The sequence below is a fragment of the Phodopus roborovskii genome, unplaced genomic scaffold, assembly GCF_943737965.1.
Source record: "Phodopus roborovskii unplaced genomic scaffold, PHOROB, whole genome shotgun sequence".
Classification (NCBI taxonomy): domain Eukaryota; kingdom Metazoa; phylum Chordata; class Mammalia; order Rodentia; family Cricetidae; genus Phodopus; species Phodopus roborovskii.
In genome coordinates, this window is record NW_026126460.1 from 25277016 (window position 1) to 25300051 (window position 23036).

The following is a 23036-nucleotide window of genomic DNA, read 5'->3' on the forward strand; positions in this document are numbered from 1 at the left end:
GGCCAATAAAAACACGCAGAATTCCAGACTAAGATACATTTCCACATTACAACCATTGCTTCATGCAAATGAAGTACAGTGACAGATTTAAATGGAAAATCATATCCATTTGCATGGGTCATAGACAAGCTCTAGAGTCCTAACTTAGAATTAAACCAAGGTCCAACTCTTGGCTTGGCTATTTTTTAGCAGTTATCCTGAATAACACTGATACAATGGTTATGTTAGACGATTTGACAACAAAATGCTCACACAAGTGTCACCTGTGACTTTACTTCTGCTAACTTATAATTTCACTTATACTTCCCCCCCCCCGTTTACATCTTTCATTCTTATCAATAGACTATGAAGTACTTACTAAATGAAGTACTACCATATAGTGTTAACACATTACAAAAGATACCCAGAGAGGCTTTCCTTCTAAGACTGAGGGAACCTTATGGTGTGTAAAAACTTAACATGAATAAAATTAGGCTACTATCAAGGACAGCAGACAGACAAGGGTAAAATCTTGTATTATTTGTTTAAAGTGTATATCCAAAATTAAACCCCCAAAAGCATTGTTTGGACTTAAGCATAAAACATTAAAAAGCAAATAGAGCAATTAGATATTCATAAGCCTAAGGTACTAGTTTCTGGAAATGGACACACTGTAAGAGGCACTGTTTCTTACCTAAGCCTTTCTGTCTGTCCAGCATACTTAGAAAACAAAAGTCAACAGTGCTTCACTGTTCAAGATTCTCACTACAAAGTATTTTCCAGGTCTCAAAATGGTGCCTTCCTGCCTTGTACTTACAATGCCCCATACATGCATCTCTTCAAGTCTCTGGTTAAATGCACTAACATAAAGAATCCTTGTAATCACAACCATGTTTTGTTTTGTTTTGTTTTTTTTATTTTGTGAGGCTGTTTACTAATTGTAATAAACTTTCAACTTTTAAATGACAATTTAAAAATAAATGCTGCCCCCATGAAAAACGACAGCAAAGAATTACAACATTAACAAGTAATGAACAGGTGACATAATTTTTGTAGCTGGAAAAATTATCAATTTTCCCTAAAATTCAAGTCACAAAATTTTTAGTCACATTATTCTTTTCAAAACATTAAAAGGGGATAAAAATGTCAACGAACTATTGCTGAGGAAAAACACCAAAATGCATCACATGGATTTTGTAAGATAGCAGAACTAGCATTCCTCAGCAAATCTACTTTTACCCCGAAGCAAGCATCTAAAAGCACAAATATCAAATCTTTATGTCCTACGTATATGCTAGACCTGATCTGTGCAAGTCACACTGAAGATGACATAAATGGAATGTTAATGGTTTGATCTACTACTTCATTGTTTTTAATGTCTGACTTAGAAGACTTCATAACTGAAGCTTTCATAGCTTTTCTGATTGCCGACAACCAGAACTGTCCTTACTTTCCAAGTGTTAAACAGCAGTTTCCTTAGTGAAAATTGAACTATACCATAAAGCAATTCTTTAGTTCTGCGGTACCTGTGCAAGTACAGCAAAGTGTACTGAGAACACTGTCCATATTGGTCACACCTTCACTGTCTCATGTGAATGTGGAACACATGTAGAAACAAGATCATAAGGTTTAAACTGTACATTACAGATAAAAGGATTTAAATCCAATAAAAGCATATTTGCAGGCCTAAAAGGAAAATTATAATTCAAGACGCATGGGGAAAATATTTATGTGGAGTTTTTAATCCATATCAGAATTCAGTTATTGTAACTTCACCATAAATTTAAACAGAAACCATCTTCTGAAATATACATTCTGGTAAGTGTATCAACAGTATTGATATTCAATGGAGAGTTGGTTACTTGAACTCAGTAACATTTAATTTTTCTGACAGAAATCTATAGTGGTTTCCCCCAATTACATATCTAAAACATTATAAGAGAAAAAAAAAAAAAAGGAATAAAATTAAATAAAAGATAAAAATACTCTGAAGTTAAAGCAAACTATAATCCTTGGCAGATCAACTGGGTAGAAACCAACTTTAGAAATGGTTGGAAGCACAGAGTAACGAACACAATTCTCCAGCACAAAGCACAGCTCAGAAAACATGAAAATGACTCCTCAAAGGACAACGAAGAGCTAAATACCAAGAATCATCACATTTGAAAAATATTGCTTAATCACTTTCCAAAACACAGCTGTAAGAACTGAAGACTTCCTTCAAACTATCAAGGTAATCTATTTATTGCATCTTTAGATTGTATTTTGAAACAGACAATGGTGTACCATAGCTTTACCAAAGTAGTATTTAAAGTATTTAAACTGTGTGTTTGTGTGGGATGGGGGCTAACATATTTATAAACAAAGAGTAGAATGTATGTGCTTTTCAAAGGGACTGAATTAAATATAACCAGCTGCCACCTTTGTGCTCTGACATACTTGAGTTAGTGTGTATGTGAATACTAAATTCATTTTTTGTCTACAATAAATGAAATAAAAACACCACCCTATACAATCCACTATTAGCAGTAAGTACAACAGCAAAAAATTATTGTACAATTTATACATACTAAAATATTTTCTTTCTCTAGAAATAACTCAGAGCAGAACCTAGTCATCTTAGAACTGAATTTGGAAAACCTCAAATTACAATAGGGAAAAACAACCCAGGTTATGTATTCATGTCCAAACAAAGGTTCTTGGTCATAAGGCTGTAAGATCAGTAAGTGCAAATGGTTAGGATAAAGCATGCGCCAATTGTATGCCTGGGTCTTTGTATGTTTATCAAACCTTTAAACAATACCAGCTAAGGAAATGTCACAAGCAGAGCAAGATAACTGAGAATTTTGCATTTCTTTTGCCACGTTTGCTACCCAACTTACACAATGCGCAAAGTGCTAAATAAGCAACACTACAGAAACACATTTACATCAACACTGAAGACCTGGGGAAATGAAATCCAACAATTTTATTTTAATGAGCTGTGTTTTCTAAATTGGTTTTTATTTATTTTTTTTTCTGTTTTCATACAATATTGAAAACAAAACGCGGCACATTCACATTTTCCCGAGGAACTGTAAAGATGGTCTCTACAGGGATAACGTTGGAAAGCCTGAAGCTCAATCAACTGATGTTGAAAACTCTCAGAGGGAGGAGAGGCTTGATCTGAGTGGTCTATAACATGTACTGCAATTTAACAGAAGAGATGGTCGTCTTAATAGTAATGATTTAAAAGAACTTCCCAGTCCATGCGAAGAGTACAGTCCAAGAATAAATCAAATTTCTGAATGCATTTTATGCTACGTATGTGTATACTTTGCGATCCTCAGGTGTTCGTGCCAAATATTCTCTCTCAATAAGTCCTTCAATACGTTTCTTAATAACAACTGGACTTGGTAAGAATCGAGCCTTCAATTGTTGAGTTACCTAAAAAGAGAAGGTACAAGTCTAATTTTAACTAAAACACTTCCACATAAACACACAAAATTCCCTCTTTTTTTAAAAAAACTGGAGTAGACATGCCATTTTAAAGCCAAGAAGACCAAAATTTAGTGACTGTACAACTAAATTAGGTGGCTAAAGTCTATAATCTCAGCACTTGGGAACCTGAGGCTGAAAGAGCACTCTGCCTCAACATAACAGATAAATTAACTAAAACAAAAAGAGTACAGGAAAAACCTTTAAAGCCTTTACTTGTAAATGTTATGGATGGTCAGAACACATTTCCATGTGTCAAAATGTGAACAATAAAAAGGAACAGTTGGATTTCACTAGTCCCATAGCAGCATACAGTTTAATCATACTTCTGGGTTATTTCCCAGTTCACAGAACCTGCGCAGCACAGCATGTTGTGTTTACAAGCACAAGCTCTGACCCAGATTACATAGGTTCAAATTTCTGATTTCTGATCCCAGCTCTGGTATCTCAGAGATAAGTTAACAGATAAAATGACTTATAACAATGTCACCCAATATTGCCATCAATTCTTTGCTCCAGCTTCAGTGATTCTAAGTATGGTGCTTCTAGTAACTAGCAGCCACGATCTATGGCTATCAATCACTGGTTGTGTGTTGTGTGAATGTATATTTACTTGTTTAATGCTTTTAAGTGCAATGTAGGCTGTTTAATTTTATAAAGGAAAATAAGTCGGTATTAACAATTAGTACCAGAACAAGAGAGACTCTAAACCTTGTTGTCCTCAAAGCTCATGAACATTTCAATAATCCACCCCACTTAACCATGTACCCATAAACCAGGTTTTCTTTTACTCTTGTTGATCAAGGTTGTCTTCAGCATTCTACTCTACAACTACAATCTACCATCCTTCCACAATTACCATTCTAGTCTTGCTAGACTTGACAGGTAGTTCCCCTTTTCCAACTTTAGTCTCTCTGCATTCTCACAGTGCACTTAATAAACCTACTATTTAAAAAAAATCTTCTTACCACTCATTTGAAATTGCCAATGTTTAACTCTATTTTCCAGACTGTAATAGCTATTTCAGACATAGTCTCCTTCCTTATAGAGCCTAGACTGCATTCAAGATGACTTCAACTCTCAAAAGCACCTTCAACTCTGGATTTTTTAGCCCTATTTTATAAGAATTATTTGATGAAATTGCTATCAGTATAAACTAGGAGTCATCAGCTGCACTAATAGGCCAAAATATCCCCTAATACTTGCTTTTATAAAATCATTTATATCTAGTCACAGTTGTATGTGCTGCTTACAGTTATCCTCAGGCTAAAACTGGCTTTCTATAAAGGTTTGATAACCCCTGGGAAATCCCAACACAACTTTATAATTAAAATCACCACTCTGCTGTAGACACAATCTCTAATTCTGATGGGCTCCTAGTGTTTTCCAACCAACATGCAGAACCCCTACCCTGTTTTTACACCAGGATAAAAAGCTATCTCATTTCACTTTGATATTCCTACCTTACATAGTATTTACCTATTTTTATCAATTCTTTATCAGCACAGACTGTGTGCCCTAGTGTGTTCTCAGGAAAATGCACATTTTGTTAGTGCCCACTATTTCTACTCCTACCCACCAACATTCAGTCTTCCTTTCCCAGACTTCACTATTTTCTTATCCTGATCACCTAGCATCTCTTTACCACAATATAAGCATCTTCAACAATCTCCCATTTAGAAGAAAAAGCCAAATCCCACCAGTCTTCTAGAGCTCTTCTTTCTGCCCGTTACCAGGACCCACTGCCTCAAGTACAAACTCTTGGTGGTTTCCACATGCACTTATTTCCCAGGGGCTCCATCAACTATTCTTACTAGGCCAGTGAAAATGTATGGCAAAGCTAAATGGCCACTTTTGCTGGTATAGTCACTTACCTCAGCTTTATCGTTTTCACTATTACTGATCACCCACTCCTAATCACTCCTTTGCTGTGTATAACTGTACTTGATTTTTTTTCCCCCCTCATTGGAAGGATATCTAATTTCAACAGGCTTCACAACCACCTATGAAAAACCTGTTAAAGGCCAGACTGTTGACCAGAGATGTCTGAGTCAGTAGGTTCTGGTGCCTGAGAACCTCTATTTATTAGACTACTTCAGAAAGCATCCCTTTAGAACCAGTGCTCACTGGTGGCAGTGGTGCATGCACACCTTTAATCCCAGCCCTCAGGAGGCCGATGCTGGCAGATCTCTGTGAGTTCCAGGCCAGCCTGGTCTATAGAAAGTTCTAAGACAGGCAGGATTGTTACACAGAGAAACCCTGTCTGCGGGAGGGGGGGGGGTGTGTGGGGATGACACGGGGGGGGGGGGGGGCGCCCACGGGGACCGACGACATGACACGAAAAAAACAAAACCAGTGCTCAGAAGCTTCTTCTCAGTGTTACTGGGTATTCTCGTTGCCCTGAATGTGGTACTGTAGGGCTTTTGCTTACAGTGTTACACTTGAGCAATTTAGTATGAACCCAGTTTTGACTATCTTCCTATGTAATGTGAATTTCCAATTTAACATTTGACCTTCAATGCTCCAATGGACTCCCAAGCCCACATTATGCCAGTGTACAATAAAGACAACTGTGCAAACCATTATGATATGGGGCCCAACCTCTGTCCATTCATGCAGAAACCTAGGAGGCTAAACCCTTCCTTGCCATTTCTCAGGTAATAAACTGTCAGCAGTACTTCTCAATTCTTAAATAAGGCTTTTGTTACCCTACTATGTTAATGGCCCCTCATGGGTGTTCTTAATTTGTAAAGAGGCCCTCAAAACACTGGTAACCATTATTCATATTCAGAAACACAGGTGATTTGTTTAAAAAGGTATATGGATGTACAGGTGTTCAATTATGTATATATAGTATCTTGCTCTTGTGAGCAGTATTGTGTAATAATGATGTGGACCAGGCTTCAAGCATCCTTACCTCTGCTACTAAAACATTGTGCTGCATCTTCTTCCTAGACTTCATTATTCGCACTATAGCGGCTTCTATCTCATGTTTTCTGTCATCATCTACTTTCTGTCTTGTTTCTTTCCTTTCTGGGTCAGATTCACCTTGTTTGGCTGCAACTAAAATAAAAGCAAAGGCATTTAGCAGAAATACAATTAAAATTCTGGTTTATAAAAATGTAATATAAATTATATTATTCAGAGAAAACTCCATCTCAACTAGAATACACACAAGTTAACACACAACAAGCAAACATTCATACTCACCTCAATTATAAATTACTGTCTTCTACAAATTATAAGGTAGTTTTAAAGGGAAAAATAAAAGCAAAAAAACACATTTTTTAAAGGGTCTCACTATGTAGCCCTGGTTTGGCTAGAACTCACTATTTAGACTAGGTTGCCCTCAAACTCACAGACATTCACCTGCTTTGGCCTCCTAAATTCTGGTATTAAAACCATATTCCACACATGTCTGACTGAAAGTTAATTATTCATAGATTAGAATAATTACTCTTCTGGAAGAGAAATGGTTGGTAGTGGACATCTCCAGTAGCAAAATTAGCAGTATATAATTTGCAAATTGTCCATGGCTTTCAGACCTCAACTTTTACTTTTCTGTCATGGCTTCATGGTTTATTTCAACAAATTTTTTTCATCAAGTACCTGCTATCTCTAACTGACAACACACTGTAGGAAAGGTAAGAGCAGGTACTGTCAAGAGTCTTATCAGTTAAACAATTAAAAAACAGTACAAAGGTACCAGTAAAAGGAATTCTATAGCAATGAAACGTTTCTGTGTAGGTCTTACCAACTCCTTGGATTCTATTACTTAACAAAATGCTTTTCTAATCTCATCATATCTACTGTGTATCCCAACCTTTAAGAGAATCTTACTCTGTCCTTCCTATAGTGTTCAAAGTAACCAGCAAAGGGGCAAAATAAAGAATTAATGTACAACTATGCTGTAACAAATGAAGCAAAAAACAAAACCATTTATTATTTATTGTATTATTTGCCCTTAAAAGGAGATAAGCACGAAACTTTTGGAATCAAACTAGAAAACTCAAAGAAACAAAGGCTGACTTATGCACAGACATAGACATGATACAACAAATCTATAATTTATATTATTATTCTGGTACACAAACATTTAGCTACTTGTAGAAAAAGTTCCTTGATAAGAATACCACTTTCTGCTGGGGACATGGCTCAGTGTTAGAAAGCATGCAGACTAGCATATGTGAGGCCCTGGATTATAGCCTGGTATTTTACCTAATCTCACCTATCCATCAATCTGGTCTAATCAATTCAAATTAAATCAAATCAAATCAAAACCCTATTTTTCACTCAAACACTCTCAGGGAGACACATGCATTCAGTATCATTTGCTAAGAAAAAAAAAAAAAAGGGTAAAAGCAAATAAAAATAATCTATACAAAGAATTAAGCCTCCTCCATTAGGGGAGATATGGGTTTGGATTAAGAGAGAGAAAAAAAATATAATAAACTGTAATATAGAAATCCTGAAATAATCCTAGATCTAAAAGGGAAGACATAAAGGGAACTTTTGAGGCAACTGAGAATATACAATAGACACTATAATATGAAATTATTTTTCCCGAGTATGATACCATATTTAGAATGATGGAGGAAAATCTCTTACTTCAAGGAGATGTCTGTGCTGTCGTAGGTCTGTCTGTACTAGTATTACCCTTGAAACCAGGTAGCTTTAATTCTAAAAACTTTTGCCATTTACAAAGAAAAAATAAAAACCTTACACAGATAATATATACTGAATGATATTTTCATTATCAACATAGAAGGCAGTAGTAAAAATTGTTCATAACCATGTCATTTATACATTTAAATTAAATACTGGCTTTATAATTTCAAAACTTAGAAAATATCTAAAAATCAATACTTTGTAGGTAACACCCAATTTTGAAAAATCTGTAAAAACAGCTTTGAAAGCTTCCTGACTACCAGTTAGGAACAATTACTCTGTCGGTGCAAAGAAGTCTGTAGAACTATATCTTGTTTGCACGTGGGTTCAGCTGCATTTTGTTATTCCCAGGTATCCGCACACTTGCTTCTCTTCTCAGGATCGAGCACAGGCATACTTTATGCATTACTTTTGTTAACAATGAAACTATTACTTCTTAAAAGGAAGAAATCCAGCAGACAAGGATTTTTTTTTTTTTTAAATAAAATATACATAATTTTTAAGAGGAAAATTTTAATGCAAGGTACCTGTTTGAATCTTGACTCTGTGTAGTTTGGATGTGAACTGATCGTTAACTGTAAATATGTGGCCACTTTCTATCTCCTTTGACTTGGGTTCTTTTGTGAGGACCCGCTGTGTTGGTTTACCACAGGCGAGGGACTGCAGGGCTCTAACAAGTTCTCTTTCAGGGATATCTGTCTCTTGTTGAATTTCCTGAAATTTCATTAGATTTGACATAATTAGATTTCCCCCCAAAGATTAAAAGTACATTAGTTAATCAGCAATAAATAGACCAAGCAGTGGCTAGAGAAAGTTAATTTTATTAAAGAATTAATTTACAATAAGAAAATCTCCTGAATATTAAGATTTGCTACTTAAAAATCTCATTATTTCAATAAACTATAAACTCTTAAATGCAAGGGCATTTCTGCTTCAGGAAGTACAATGTGTTCTCTAAAATGCCATCTGCAGGCATCACCAGGAACTTGACTGTATTCAGCTACAATAGTCAGTCTCAGGAACAATTACTATGCTCCTTCCAAGACTACTCTGTTCAAGATTTCATTACGAAAACAAACATCAGAACCTGGATTTGACCATATTTACTGCCTCTGGGATCAATTTAAGACTTGACTACTGGAAATTAGCATTAAACACAAAAAAAAATCAGTAAGCCACCTAACTATCCTGGGGTCTAGGTGATTATGACATGAATACAATGTTATACCGAGAAAAATAAAAACACCAGGGGAAAGTGTTGTAATTTTTAAGACACTGTTCTCAAGTCAATAGGATAAGTAAGAGATATGTACACTCACATGACTTAGTACACATATATCTATGGAAACATGAATTATGTAAGAGTCAAGATTCTGTGAAATGCTATTTTACACATCTTTTTCAAATAATTACATTTATTTCTATTGTAGACATTACAAATACTATGAATTACTAGAAAGCTAAATAGGTCTTATTAGACTACAGATATTTATTTCCTTAGGTAGTACCTTATTTATACTTTATGTATCAACTTTTAAATTTATGCATTAACCTAGAATCTATTTTTTGTATATGATGTGATAGAATGATACTGAAGTACATCTACTGTCCTCTAACACCTCCAAAAAATTTAGACTGATTTAAAATGACAAATTTACCATATCCCAAGTATCGAAAGCTATAAACCAATTTGCTTCTGGGTATTATTTGTTCAAACAAGTTCTTCATCTATGACTTTTATTATAATACCAGCACTTGGGGGACAAGTGCAGGAGGATCATGAATTTAGGCACTAGCCTGGGCTACATGATAACTCATCTTGAAGGAATACATTTAAAACGAAAATAATTTTATGCTGTTACCACCACATCAAGACCCATTTCCTGTGAGGTTTGAGTTTTAGTTGCGTTTCTTTTACGAATGAGGGTGCTTTTATATTTGGGGCATAGATGTTTATTAAAAACACACACACACACACACACACACAGAAAACCTCAACAGCTTTATTACTATGGATTAAATGTGATACCACAAAATTATCTCTCTTTTAAGACAGTTTTCAAGACAGCTCATAACAATTAAACATCTTAATTACATTTATGCATTTGTTGGGTCTGTGTGTGCACATGTGTGTCAGCTGACTTTTGGAAATTAAGTTAGTTCTTAACTTATACCATGTGGGTCCTGGGATCAAAATCAGGTCAGCTGGCATGGTGGCAAGCATATTTACCTGCAAACACTTTTTTTTGCACTCTGTGACCAATCTAACCAGTCGAGACAGACTTGGGTGACCAAACAAGTAAGGGAGGGAACAATATGTGAGTTCCAAGGTTCTATAAAAACAGTAAAGTTTCTTTTTGGGGCTCTCAGAGTACTCACTCACTCTAGGGCAACTGAGGCACTAAAATGTAAAGACAACCAAAAGATCAACTATAAAGGCCTACATGGAAAGAAAGTACAAACTACAGATTTACCAATACCCCAAACAAATCTGCCTACCATGCAAAACACCTGGGAAGTATATTCCTTAAGCCCATTGAAACCATTGGATTAATTTTCTAAGACCCGACATCTAAATGCAACCTTGCCAAGGACCTTAAACCAAAAGGTCCTCAAGCCACAGCTACCCAAGTGAGTTCCAGCTAAAATACTCAATTCAGAGAAACCAAGAGATAGCAGATTGTTAGTGCATGTTTTAAGTCATGTCGATTTGGGATTTTGTATGTTGTATGTTGCTATACAACCATCTTCCTGAACTCACAGTTATTTATATATAAAATCAGCTTCCTTTAACATTAAATTTCTATGAAAGACATGCTAATAGAATTTAAGCAAGATTATAACACAGTGTAAAACACAAGTTAAGTTGCCATGTATCTTCTCACAACATCTTAGATTTGAAGTATAGGGAACAAAATGGTTTTTGAGGCCCATTATACTTTCTACACAGAAAACCCATTGTGTATGAATTAGCTAAAACTGGCAATGTTAGAGCAATATTCCACTTAACTTCCAACCTCAAACTTGCTAATTTAGCATCAATGGATCCCAAGTTTTTTGGAAAAGGGAAGGTGCCTTCCATCACTACAGTTAATACAACAATTCTATAGTAGTAGCTTTGGAAAATATATTTATACTGTAATTATCCCATCATATTTGAGTCCTTTTATAAATTAGAGCTCTCAAAAAAAAAATCAACCTTAATATGTATTATGTAGATATACTCTTCACAAAATATTCATGGGAACCCTCAATTAAAAGAATGTCTATTGGAGCTAGGTGACAGTGAGGCACACCTTTAATACCAGCACTCAGGAGGCAGAGGCAGAACTGAATTCTAAAATTCTAGGGTAGCCAGAGCCACATAAGAGAGTAATCTTGTCTCAACCTAGTCCCCCGAAACGAACAAAAACCAAAAGAAACACCTATTGGAACTGGTGATATAGTTCAGCTGGCAGAACACTTGCCTAATATGCAGAATACACTAGATTTGATTCCCCAGCACCACATAAAACTCTATGTAGTAACCTATACCTGCAATCCCAGAATATCTAAGAATGACAATTGATTTCCTCCTCTGCAAAAGGCACTATGTGTATGGTTTGACTAAGGTATATTCCATATTTGCCTCATCAATATTATTAGGACTCAATTCCACATAATTTGTGCATGAAAATTAGTATTATTCTTAGGTAAAATGTGTTTGTTAAATATAAAGAAAAACACTTCTTGACTTGGCCACTAAACTAAAACATAAAAGTTTATAAGCTTTCTTGTAATATATCATATAAAAATGGCACTCTCTAAATGTTTGCCAGAAAACAAAAGCATGGCTGTTACCTATAGCTAAAAACTGTCAATAAATATGAAGGTGTTAATTTTAAAGCCTTTAAAAACACTTAATACCATACTTCAAAAATTAAAAAGACATCCATTTCAATACCAAGTAACATTTTACAGGTATAGAAAACTAGTTAAATTTAATGTTACTGGGCTTTGAAATGGCTTAACAGTAAAGGTGCTTGCAGCCAAGCCTAATGACTGGAATTCTGTGAGAGAGACGATCCTAACATGTATATACACACACATATCACACACACCCATACATACACAAAATAAATAAAAATGTGTAATTTTAAAAAGTTAATGCAACCAAATCATCAATTTGGTGAGAAAAGAAAAAACGAAGAATGCGCATTATAATAATAATAAAGGTGCCAAAGGGGGAAAAATGACCACTTTTAATAAATGATGCTTGAATGAACTATATGAAGAGAAACTATTCAAAATTATTTTAATATTTTGTGTTTGCATATACATCTTTGCACAAATGTATGTCTAGTGCTGGCAGAGGCCAAAAGAGGGTGTTAAATCCCTGGAACTGAAGTTACAAACTGTTATGAGCTGCCATGTGGGTGCTAGGAATTTCTGAAGAATTCCTAATGCTTTTAAACAGCTGAGCCATCTCTTCAGCTCCAGATCAATTTTAATTCTCATATCATACCATATAAATATTAACCTGAAAATTACCATATTTAAATATAAAAACTAAAATTAGAAACTACTTAAAAGCGCTAAAATCTCTATAAATCTCATGCTAGGATACCATTTCTTAGAATATTAGTATAATAAACCACAAAGAGCCAGGCAAAGCATTTGTATATATGCAGTGTGTGTGTGTGTGTGTGTGTGTACGCTCATGTGTGTATCCTTAAGACAATATACCTAGGTAGCTTATAAACACATAAAAGATATGCACCACCATTAGTCATTGAAGATTAAATCCATGATACAACTGAATATATATTAAACTGGACAAAACTACTGATTACAGACGATATGGAGCAAAAGGAGCTCTTGCTTTAGGGCATAGTTTGGGCAGTTTATTAAAAAGTTAAACACATGGGTGTGTATATATTTGTGCAGGTGAGAGTATATGTAGAAGACAACCTTATGTGTAGTTTCCTAGGAGGTAGTCACCTTTCTCTCTTGACCTCTCTGGTCTTTCGCAGGCCTGGGGATCAGCTCCCCAATTCTGGGATTATATGTAAGTGTCACCATGACTGGCTTTTTAACATGGTGGTGGTTCAGGTGATCAAACCGAGGCAGTTCAATGCCAACTGAGTTATCTTTCTAGCTTCATGGATGTATTCTTAACAAACCAAATCTGGTACTAACCCAAAAGCTTATCATATCAACAAGTAAACAGATAAAGAAAACGTAGCAATTCTTCATGCAATAAGAGGAAGTACTGATACTATACATCAAAAATCAATCTAAAAAACCACTAAGCCATGAATCCTCAACACAAACAATACACATGATAATTATATAAAATTCTATAAAAGGCAAAACAACCCATAAAAAACATTAATCTTAAGTTACTTGGCACCAAGAGTGGTTGTAGGGAACTGACTATAGATCGATACATAGAAATACAGTCCTATAACAATGAATACATAAGTACCTACTTTTAAAGCTTAGGCAAGCTATGTACTCACACAATATGAAAACTATACCTAAACAACGTCAAGTTAAAACAAACAAAACAAAGCAAAAATAAATAAGACATGCCCCAGTTGTTGTTCTTTGCCTGAATTATATGCAGTTTCTCCTACGGGTATTCAAGGAGTGTCTCTTAAAGTTTGCTCTATTAAGACAGACTTAAGCAAAAAATAAGAGTTAGAAACTGGACACAAGATTTATTATTATAAGCCATACCTCAAATGTGTACTTCCCTCTATTATTAAAGAGCATTAATATGGTCATCTGGAAAGTGGAGACTTGCAATATGTGCTTCCGGGTATTAGAACCTGTTACTTGTGCACCGCCAACACCAACCTCAGATCCGTCTTCCTGATGTATTTAAAAAAAAAAAAAAAAAAGACGTTATCTCCTACCAACTTCAATCATATTTTCAGAAATAAATCCTATAATCTCCTCCCCACCAATAAAAAAGCCTACTTAACACATGCATGCATGCACACCCCTTTACTAAGGAATTGTCCTCATTTCCCTACACAGTGAACACTTCAATTCAGCCAAGAAAGTATTTACAAATTTAGAGATAATAGTGCCAAATATTTTTCAACTAAATACATTATAAAGTTCTTCATCTATGTTAATTACATATGAAAATATCAATGTTTATATACACACATTACTAAAAATGCTCTGGTGTCACACAGCAACTCATCACATTAAGTTGCTAGATTAAGACTTTTTGCTGCATAAATTGATTAATTTTCAACCTTGAGGCAAATAACGTTGGCTTGATTCAAACCAAGTAGAATATTTTCTTAAAAAATTACTTATACATCGTTTTAAAAATGATTCTAAAAGTATCTGCATGTCTTATTAAGTATCAAGTGCCAATCTCCTGGTTTTGATTTCAGAAGAACTAAAAGAATTTTGAAAAGGGGTACTTTGCTTTGTATGCCCTCAAATCAACTTACATTATGCTATATTTGGTAACAGGGTCTCTAGCTTAATCTTTTAAATAAAATCCATAATCTATTAGTTGTAGTGTTTAAAGACATGACCTTCATATTTTCAAATGCAGTTAGCAAATAATAGACATAATAAAAGCAGAGGTTTTTAAGTTTTCCAACTTATGACATGAAAGTCACAGCTATATTCAGGTTGACCTAAATCACACACGGGTTTTGTACATGGATCCTAAGTTACTCTGTATATGTGAAGAATCAATAATTACCTTTTTAACTGGACCATAAAAGGTGGCATTGAGATCTGCAGAACCCATGTGATGCTGGAGTGTGAGCTGTCGACCACTGTGTTTGGCTAAGTAGAACCTATAGCAAAGTAAACCAAGTTTTAAGAAATCATAAAATTTACACTTTTGAAATTAACAATTTTAAGATGACAACAAACCTGAGCAAACATATAGATAAGAGACAGTAAAAGATGAAGGAAGCCCTTTGGTTTTTTGTTTGTTTTTTAGCATATGAGGAAAGTGAGGGTAGTGTATGGAGGTGTTGATGTAAGATAGGTGAACTTAACTAGGTACCAACACACTAAATGATTTCTCTTGCATACTTGGAGCAGCTCTTCAGCAGATTTTCTCCAGAGCCTATCCTAAGTCAGTGACTGACACTAACAATGCAAAACACAACTGTACTAACATGCACCAATGACAAAGGACACTGACATTTAAGTTTTACTTAATCCGTTTTTACATCATGCTAAAAATTACTCATATAAAGTCTTCTGAATATGAGGTCTAAAATGGAATATATTTACCATCTGTAAGGAATTTAATTAATGTGAAAATAAAATTAAAATTTGGTTATTTATATTCAGAAAGTCTTATTGAGATGTTACCTTCTGAATATCTCAAAAGCATGTCTTGGTGCTGGTGGGATGTTGCACTTTGGTGTGGCTGACTGAGTGGGCCAATATCCCGTTGTGAGAACCCGGACTGTGAGATCAACACCACCTAAAGATACCTATACAAATAGAAAGAGATGAACTATAACAGACTAGATTTATTACCGACCCAGACCCATACAGTCTCTATTACAATTGGCAAAGTCATTGTAAAGTGGGTATCTTCATGTCTAGAATCTAATAAAGAAAAGAGTTCTTAATAATTGGATCTGTTTAATGTTTTCCAAGTCATTGTAATTATTGCCTAAAAATTAAAAATAATGAACATAACAAAATTCTTACATGTGAGTAGAATCATTTTAAACAAAACTATCTTCTCTGCTTTTAGCATTTTTACATTAGATAACTAACATTAGCTGTAGGTCCAGTGTTATGTATCTATTTTCTATAAACATTTATCTATATGATGGATGACAACTTCAATAAAATACACACTAGCATTGCTCTCACCATTGGCTTCTGCCCTCTTAAAAAGGAAAAGAGGAAAAAAAAAAAAAAGAGAACAACACTTGTAATTTCTTATAAAACTATAAATAATCACATGTATTACATTTTAAAGCAAAATATTTGTTGTATTGCCCCTGAAAGTAAATACAAGAAAGCAATGTGCTGAGTAGATCCTTAGGAGTTGTGTTCACCTTGAAGATTTTTAATAGAATTCAATAGAATTTAATAGAATTCAAAGAGGAAGGTCACGGTTTTCTCAGTCCATCAACTGTTTCCAACACAGGGAAAAGCTTAGGAGATTTAAAGCTTAAAGTCTATAGCATAAACAGTCACTTTTAAATATTTCTTAAATTGTTAGTTTTAATTGTTTATATGTGCATTTATATGAGTTTGTGCACATGAGTGCAGTTGCCTTCATGATACAGAGAGGATATTAGAGCCCTTACAGGCAGTTGTAAGCCGTCTAACAGGCTGGGAACCAATAAAAGCTCTTTTAACCACCGAGCCAACTGTCGTCCAGCCTCAACTACTACTTTTAACTGCATGTACAGAGTGGACTCAAAAGTATATGGAACAACCAAAGATATTAGTAAAACTGAAGAAATAGACTTCCTAAATATAAAAGCGAAGATCCAACATTTGAGATGAGAAATTAATGAAGTCTCGTACCCCTGTTGCCTGTAGATGTTGCCTGAACTCATCCATAGTTGTGTTTGAGATGCTCATGTCCCTAAACATTCCTTCCAGTTTTGATGTGAATTGACATCCACACTCCGTCTATGGAGAAAGAACACAAATACATATAAATAAATATGAAAAGGTGTACAAACAAAATCATTTTATCGTCATCCCAGATTATCTCCTGTGAAAGTCTTCCCACTGATTGCTGTATATATGTGTATAGGGAAAGTGGGGCCTCAACTCTGACATTTCCTACACCATTTCGTGTGATTCTTGTACAGGTTAGTTTAGAAAGCACACTATACAACAGAACTTGGGAGACCTTTAAACAAGTGGAAGTAAAGCCCCCTGCTCAAAACAACACTACCTTGAGAAAGTCTGGAAGTAAACATTTAAAATCAATTATTGATGTTGCTGGTGTTCAACCACACAATCAACATCAGTTAGGCATAATACATTCATTTTAAAATAAAGCTTACCTTTAACTTAGAAATCATATTTTTTTCAGAATCATCAGAAACACTTTTATTCGTGAGCAGTCTCCTTGCCAGGTGTTGTTTATAATAACGTTCAAATACATCTTTTTCTTGCATAAACCTAAAAAGGACCATTGCCTTATCCAATATCGTTTCTACTTCTTGTTCTGTTAGCTGCAAAAGTAAGCAAAAGACAAGCCTGTTGAAAAACAACCATTAACACTTGGCTAATGGAAAGGATGTTATCTGAGAATGGGTCCCTACCTCATACATTCCTACACTCTCTAATGCATTGAAAAAGTGGAGGACTACTACTCAGAGGAGACATTAATTATTACAGGGCTGGACTAAGAACAGATGAAATTTCATTAGCAAAGGATTGTGCAGATATTTACACAGCTATAACTATTTAAAAGCTCATTAAAAATTGCCTCAAAATTGGCAAACAAATGGGTAAATTTTTGTTAAATCCAAAGGATAAAAAGGCTTCTTTACCTTGTCTTTTAAATAAGGGAAAGAAAACAATGTAATGGGTTATATTATGATTGTGATTTTAGAAATAAGAGATTAAATTGAGTAAGATTCTTTGCAGTCAGTGATTTTGTTTTTTTATTCAGCTAATGCCTCTGTAATCTGCAGCTATTTGTTGTTTTTCTCCTTTGTCTCAACATTTCTAAGAGGCTTTAAAAGACCACTTGTGGTCAAAATAGCTTAATTTGTTTTTCTATGGTTCCAAGTGAGCTCCCAAGGTCCCTGAGATGAAACTTAAAAATTCAACTCTTCTTCCAAGTACACCTTCAAATTCCTCAAAATCCAAGCCCCACATGATGCCCTATACCCAGACCCAGACAAAAGCAAGTTAACATCACCAATCCAAATCTTCTGGTTTTGTTATCCCTCACACAACTAATTCTTAGCTACAAAGGCAATCACATACATACATACATACATACATATATGTGCATGTGTGCGCATAAAAATAAATAAATAAATAAATAAATACCTGCAAGCATGTTTTGTGTCTTTTCTTTTAGGAGGTTATTTTTTAAAATGAAAATTACACAAGAAATGTATACGTGAAATGTCAAACAATTTTTGAGCAGGTCTAAGACTTTTTTTTTAAATAATAATAATAAAAAAAGAACAGTCTAGGAGACCATAGTATATAAGCACAGTAAAGAGCCCTACTTCATTTTTACCTGTAAAACTTCTTAATTTATTTCCAAACTTTAGACAAGTAAAACCTAATATAATTTCCAATATATCACTACTTACCCCTTTGACTCCCTTTTTCAGCTTATCATCAATAAATAATGAGAGGTATTCAGGAGACCTGGAGTTGAGGTTTAGGAAATACTCAAAGTCCCCAGCAATAGTTTGTTTAAAGAGCCGGTCATTATTGAAGGATTCTTGGAGGAAGCGATCAAACCTACTCTTCAGATCCAATAAGCCCTTAGATATAAAAAAGAAATTTAGGAAACATAAAAATGTCACAAGTAAAATACCTTAGTTAACTTTGTAGGTAATTATGTGCTCAAGGTTAATTTTATAGACTATTATTATTTTCCAGTTTGTATACAAGTTCAAATTTTACTGATGGTAAGCATTCTATCATTTACATATGTGTAATATATCAAAAAATTAAGCAGGGCACCAAGGTGGATCAGCAGACAAATGTACTTGTTGGGCCCACAGGATGGAAATGACTCTGCCCTGACTTCTACAAGGCATATGTGTGCATATGCCCTCCATAAATGAAATATAAACATTTAAAACAAAGAAAGAAACCCTGTTACTGCTTCTCATCACTCTCTTGTCTGGACCATACAGGGAAGCCAAAGAGAACATAAAGTTTAAAAAAAACACAAAACACTGATTATCCCTATTAAAAAAAAATTAGAATACAATTAAAAGTATTCTGAGATTTAAGCATTTAAAACAAAAGTTGGTTTTTACTGTATTTAAACACCAACACACGACAAAATACAGCTCATTTTTTTAAATTATTTATTTTGAACAAATCTTGAGTAGGTTAATTAAAAAAAAATATGATCAACAAAAAACAGCAGCTGATTTGGCTCCCTGACACATATAATGAACATATTAAAACATTCTAAAATATTTAGCTCAGGCATATAATATACACTTAAAAGTGATCCATAAAGTACTTGCAAAATGCTTACTATGAATGTAAAACTTTATCTACCTGGATATAGTCAACAGGATTCTTCCCTTCTCCTTCCTCAGAAACAAGGGCTTTTCCTTGTTCCCTCAAATAAGAACTCATACATTCACACATTGTCTTCAAACCATTTGGCACACGACTAAATAATTTGTACATGCAAGCAAGGTCTGGAATTAGAAAACAGACTGGTTACAATAAAGACTAAGGTAAAATGTGACTCTGTTCAAGAGAGGTTATTTATCAATTGTTACCATTTCCTGCCAACATGACTAATAAAACAGGGGTTGGATGGAAGCTACAATTTGTGAGCTATAGTGCTTGACTAGATGTGATGAAAGTACCAATAAAATATCTAAGCATATTCTCACTTATACAAAGAGAAGGACCTCAAACAGCACACTAAACATCACCAAAGTGACAAATATTTGAACGTGTCCTCATTCATCCTGTTACTCAAATGTAGAAACAATAGATACTAAAAGGTTGCAAGGAAGAAATTTAAAACCAATTAATATCTTACAACTGAATTGACAACAATTACAATAAATGGAACATATTAAAACAGGATTTATTACTTCACTGTACCTCATGATAAATTTTTGCATAAAATTTACAACCTAAATACCCATTTTAAAATGTTTACTCTGAGTAATTCTGGGCAATTACTAGTTATTTCCCAGTGGCACTGTCTAGACCTCTATTTTAAATGTTGGTCCACCACACCACACTGTTTCAATTTAGAATCTGGTCTTAACCCATTTTTCATAATTTTATTTTCAACACTACCACAATGTGGACCTGAAGTAACTTTCTTCCATATGCCCAGTATTTCTCCAAAGAGTTGTTTACAGGGAGATGGTAATGTCAGAACTTTATGATAGGAAAATTTTTACTGTAACTTTTGAAAATGGCATTAGAACAACAATTTTTTTAGGTCAAGGTCAGCTAAAGTTTTCTATTCAGCACTAGTCAAGACATATTTTAGGCTGGTAGGTCATAAGAAATCGGACACAAAATCAGTTTTGTCATCATCGTAAGCAACTATTCAAAGAGAAAGCATGATCGACTGTGATTGTTCAATTAAAACTTTATGAATATTGAAAATTTATATAAATCTTCACATACTATTCTCATTCTGTTATTTATTTTTAAAAAAGCTGTTAAGAGGCCAGACTTGAGAAACAAACCATAATTTTCAACCTTGGACCTTATTTATAAGAGCAAATTAGTACCTAAAACTAAAGTTGGTGTGTTTTAAAAATGAGCACAGCTTACATAAAGTCATTAACATTTGATTCACAGACTTAATCTCAAGTTCATTAACACATGTTCTTATCTGCAATACATTCCCAAGGTAACCTATACATGACAAATCATGTTTGTTTAATAAGATAACCAAAATTTTCCATATTAAAGTCATAAATATAAAGTACAATAGCAATTTACAAACAAGTTCTGCGTGCCAAATACCTGTAGCAAACTCTTCCTACATTTTAAACTTTACTAATTTGCACATTTGTGTATTAATCAATATAATCTTACTGTATTGCCTGATTCACTGTAGTTAAATATATGCAATAGTAAAAAAAAAAAAAAAAAAAAATGTGAACAAGTTAACCGAAAAATGTCTGGCATTCAAAAATTATGATTTCTCTATACTTAATTAAAAATTAAGCCAATAAAGCAACACCATTTGAACTTATTAGTTCATTCTGCTGTATGTATCTAATGATTAATGAACATTTTTTTCCACTCACATTAAGCTAACTGTTCTTTCACTTCCTGATTATTAGAATTAACAGTGATGAAATTGTGTCTGACAACAACTACTCATGAGCAAGGTCCCATCACAATTACACATTCTTCGATTAAGTTCCTACTGGGAGGGGAGGGAAGTTAAAGACAATTTAAAAATCTAATTTAGAAAAACAAACAAACAAAAATTCTAATTTAAAAGCTGACTACCTGTTAACAATATTAAGAACTAAATGGAGCAAAACCATGGTAAGTAGCTATTCTGCTATTTAGAGTGCTTGTCATATTGGGTAGTCCTAACATACTCACAAGACAGGTCTCCATGAAGCTGACAGAAATGTCATTCAAACATGTCCAGTGATTTCAAACAGTTCCCAGACCCTAAGCTCAATTTCCATAAAAGTAGTTTATTCAAACAGCCAGGCTCTTTCCTTTGGCATCACTGGTAGTTATTACTTTTTCAAAGTAGCAGGTATCTGTTAATCTATTCCTTTGCAAGATGCTTGTTAGAAGCCTGTGAGATGGCTCAGGGTTAGAAGCACCTGCTGCTAAGCCTGATGACATGAATTCAACTCCCAGGGCTCACAAGATGGCATAATGGAAAGAGAACCAACTTCCATGCATGTCTATTTACTCACAAATAAATGTTAGTAAGGCTGTTTTTGAAAAATGTCAGCATCTGACTTAGACAAGTATCTAAGAGTACTGTACTTTAGAAGACACAGCAAATAACTATAAGTTTTCTCAAAAAAAGATTTACAAGAACAGTTCCTTTTTTAAGAGGAAAAAAAAAAGCACCCTTGTTAAAAAACGGTAACTTTGCATAGTTTTTCTTTTTTTTTTTTAATCTACCACAAATTTAAAACTGTAACTAAAAACATAAGCCAAGGAAGGACTTTGTTTTTCATCAAGGAAGTAGAAAAACAATAATGGCTACTGAAAACAAACCACCCCCACTGTCATGTAAAATGAAAGCTTCAAAGCAATGGACCAGAAATCAAGAATTTCTTTCAGAATACCAATCATTTTCACAACCCTTTCAGGCAAATATGGTAAAGTTAACAATGACTACTATAGTTATTGGATTATCTCAAAAAAAAAAAAAAACAAACAAACAAACTTTTTTTTTTTAAACTTGTCTACAAACAGACACAGGCAGGCAGCCAGACACAAACACAAACACACACACACCCAACACCTTGTAAGCATGGATGTGAGACTACAGAGCACTCAAATTGGTATTTAAGAAAGTATAGAAATGCAAGAGGAAGTCACTGGCCTGTGGTTAAACATTAAACTTCCTAATCTTTTTCACTAGTGAAAATGAAATGAGGAAACAAATATAAAAAGCATGGGAAAATGCCACTGAATTCACTAGAAATACCTAATTTTTCATGCATAATACAATTATTAACCCCACCTTCATGGTCACTCACTGAGGTAAAGTATTGGATTTAAACATAAGCTTTGTGAAAACTGACATTCATAAGTTAGAAATAAAAGTGACTAGCAGGGCAGAATAAAGGTTGATTTTTAACTGGTAACACTTTACCTTCTGTCTTTCCGTTTTTCAACATATGTACTAGCCCAGAATTCTCCATTTCTACAATAGTCTTCATGTGCTTGGAAATGAGTTCCCTCTCAACCACCTTCACAATGGGCTCTTCTGTGGATTTGTCAAGGCAGTGCATCACCCGCTCTATTTCCTCATTAATTCTAGCTTCTACTTTCTTTATATATACTGAAGCACTGTTTTCTGCTAAAAATTTCTGGCTTTCCATCTGCAATTAAGAATTTTAAAAAGCATAATAAAAATGTGTTGTGTCTACTCCAACAGGGTTTCTGTAACATTTACAATGAAACATACCAATAAGTATAACAGCTAAAGACATTTCATACAGTTTCTTACTACAGATTCATTTATTCTAAATTAGCCTTTAAAGCACTTAATTACACAAAAC

General features: G+C 34.2%; 1 protein-coding gene across 3 annotated transcripts in view; it reads right to left on the minus strand.

Annotated features, from left to right (window-relative positions):
- Positions 1 to 1698: 1698 nt before the first annotated feature.
- Positions 1699 to 23036, minus strand: part of Cul3 (cullin 3) — a 74215-nt gene continuing 52877 nt past the window's right edge. For all 3 annotated transcript variants that reach the window (XM_051190552.1, XM_051190553.1, XM_051190554.1), the window contains 11 exons: positions 22628 to 22856; positions 19342 to 19487; positions 18411 to 18587; positions 17139 to 17309; positions 16648 to 16755; positions 15466 to 15590; positions 14840 to 14936; positions 13846 to 13980; positions 8652 to 8838; positions 6374 to 6519; positions 1699 to 3405 (listed from right to left, as the gene is read on the minus strand). In XM_051190552.1, coding sequence (XP_051046509.1) covers positions 3274 to 3405; positions 6374 to 6519; positions 8652 to 8838; positions 13846 to 13980; positions 14840 to 14936; positions 15466 to 15590; positions 16648 to 16755; positions 17139 to 17309; positions 18411 to 18587; positions 19342 to 19487; positions 22628 to 22856 — 1653 coding nt within the window. In that variant the 3' untranslated portion in view covers positions 1699 to 3273. The remainder of the gene's footprint in view (positions 3406 to 6373; positions 6520 to 8651; positions 8839 to 13845; positions 13981 to 14839; positions 14937 to 15465; positions 15591 to 16647; positions 16756 to 17138; positions 17310 to 18410; positions 18588 to 19341; positions 19488 to 22627; positions 22857 to 23036) is intronic.